Here is a 2,351-nt window from a genome sequence, read left to right on the forward strand (position 1 = left end):
GTAGCACTGCCAAGCCTATAAGGATGCTGCAGGTTTTTCTTCCCGAGGTGGAGAACCTTGCATTTTTCAGTATTAAACACCATCAGGTTCTCAGCCGACCATTTGCTGAGCCTGTCCAGGTCAGCCTGGATCACCCACCTGTCTTCTGGTTGAATAGGTTAGCTTTGTCGTCTGGTGTGAAGCCCAGATTTCCTAGCATGTCTTGCAGGAGCCCTACGTTCCCCAGGTACCCTCTTTTTTCCCCCTTTGTATTTAAAAAAGGACTTCTTGTCCTTGATCTGGGTAGCTAGTCCCAGTTCCATTTGATGTGATCGGGTATTTTTTTCATACTTTTATGAAAGCAAAGTGAATTATTTGCTTTACCTCTGCATATCAATGAACAACAGAAATAAACTCAGATAAAATGGGCTGCTAAGGAAAACCTGTAGCTGAATAAAAGGCACCTTTGAGCACTTAAATTTGCAGGGTCATGTGCTTCTGTTACAGGGAGGAACTTCTTTCTTTCTGCATCCATTTTTATTTCAAAATCTGAAAGCAGAGCAATCAAGTATTAAAATCATGTAAGAAGCCTGAATATATTTATACCAGCGTATCAAGAAATCAACAGAATATGGTTATATCTATTATGTTTCTGAATAGTTTACTTGTTTTTTTCCAAGCAGCGAACAGATGCCACTACTGTTTTGACACACCATTCGAAAAGGTGCTTTGAAAAGTGGCTCATTCAAAAGGTCAACATAAATTTAAAACAGCTACTGACTTTGTAACATCAGCCACAAAACATTAAAATCAAACGCCCAAACCAATTCTGCAAAAGAGGAGTAACTCTCCAAATATTTTAGCATCACTTTTCTACAAAATATAGCCACAGATTGAGGAAGTCATTTGCTAGCAAACTTCTTGTTACCAAAATTTTACATTTTAGTGGTATTTAACCACTATACACCAATTTAAAAATTATTTATAGAAATATAAAACCTGATTATAAATCATGGCAATAAAATGGCTTCATACGAGCATAGTAACCATGTTCCAGCTGCACGTTATGGCGAAACTTGCGCGTATCTTGTAGAATTGTCTGCAGTACCTCCCGAACCTCCGTGGATGTCAGCGCTATGGGGAAGGAGGATTTCTGTTGCAACATGGATGCTGGCTCACTGAATGAATTCCTATCTACTTTCAAACACACACTCACAGTGTGTAGCATTCTTTCAATGCGTTTTAGGTTAGCACCACCTGAGAGAAGGAGGGAAAGAGATGCAAAATAAGGCAAACATTGGACTTTTTATTATAATGTGTTATCTCATAAAATCCCCAGTTTCATAGGCTAACATTTGGGATGAGAACAGATTTTAGATTTGCTTAACAAGAGATTAATTCCAATTTGAGGATAAAAGAATATTGTTTCTTGAAAACATATGTTCAAGGATGTTGTTAGTCATCTTGTTAATTCACCATAATGGCCAACAAAATTTTGGGGGTCTTTCATATCTGATGTTAACTACTACTGCTCCTCTTAGCTTGTGATCTTGATCCACACCTCAGGATGCGATTGTGTTAAAGGCACACTACTGAATTCAAGGAGATAATACACCCGAACTACTGCTTGACCTGGTTTTAGAAGGTCACTGAGGACATCCTTTTGCATGAGGTGATTAAGTGCAGCTTGAGGAAAATATCCTAGAATGCAGAATGAAAACACTGCTTTCAGCAAGTCTACATTACAAATCGTGAGGAGGTAGGAACTCAAGGAGCAACTGAGGGCCTCAAAGAACCTTCAAAAAAAAGAAGGGGGAGGGGAAAAAGACATCTTTATATACAAACTTATGAATAAATGAACTCAATATTGTTAATAAAATCTGTATTTCAGATAACATCCCCAAACAGGGTTCTTATCTAGTTCATATAACCAGAACCCAAGTCCAGCACACAAACTTTGAAGCCTATAAGGCAGTGCTTAAGACCACCAGTGGCCAAACTCACAGCTCTCAAATTGCATGAAGATCCCAGAGAGTTTAAACAAAGCTCCTGAAGAAAGCAAAGTAGTTAAATAAAAATGTTCATTTTCATTGTTTAATTTATTATTGTGTGAGAACAGCACCATTTCAAGTTGCTGTTCACACACAATTCCCTTCCATGCCCCTGCTGGCATCACTCAACTACAAATAATGATCTGAACTGGGGCACTGGGCAGATTATTGACTCGAACATATAGGCATATGTGTCCATGTGTGTGTACACACACACGCCCCCTCAAAAGTTGTATGTCCTGGGCCTCTCAGCCATGTCAAAGTTTTGGTTGGGGATAGAAGGGATAGTAGGTTTGGCCACCCCTGACCGCAAGACCTCAG

The 2,351-nt window shown here is 39.2% G+C and overlaps 1 protein-coding gene across 1 annotated transcript in view; it reads right to left on the minus strand.

The window, feature by feature from the left end:
* Positions 1 to 2,351, minus strand: part of FASTKD2 (FAST kinase domains 2) — a 29,433-nt gene that overhangs the window by 9,604 nt on the left and 17,478 nt on the right. The window contains exons 7-9 of the mRNA XM_019523460.1: positions 1,612 to 1,775; positions 1,015 to 1,236; positions 444 to 528 (exon numbers count right to left, since the gene is read on the minus strand). Coding sequence (XP_019379005.1) covers positions 444 to 528; positions 1,015 to 1,236; positions 1,612 to 1,775 — 471 coding nt within the window. The remainder of the gene's footprint in view (positions 1 to 443; positions 529 to 1,014; positions 1,237 to 1,611; positions 1,776 to 2,351) is intronic.

Source organism: Gavialis gangeticus, unplaced genomic scaffold (assembly GCF_001723915.1).
Source record: "Gavialis gangeticus isolate Ggan-Ray unplaced genomic scaffold, GavGan_comp1, whole genome shotgun sequence".
Classification (NCBI taxonomy): Eukaryota; Metazoa; Chordata; order Crocodylia; family Gavialidae; genus Gavialis; species Gavialis gangeticus.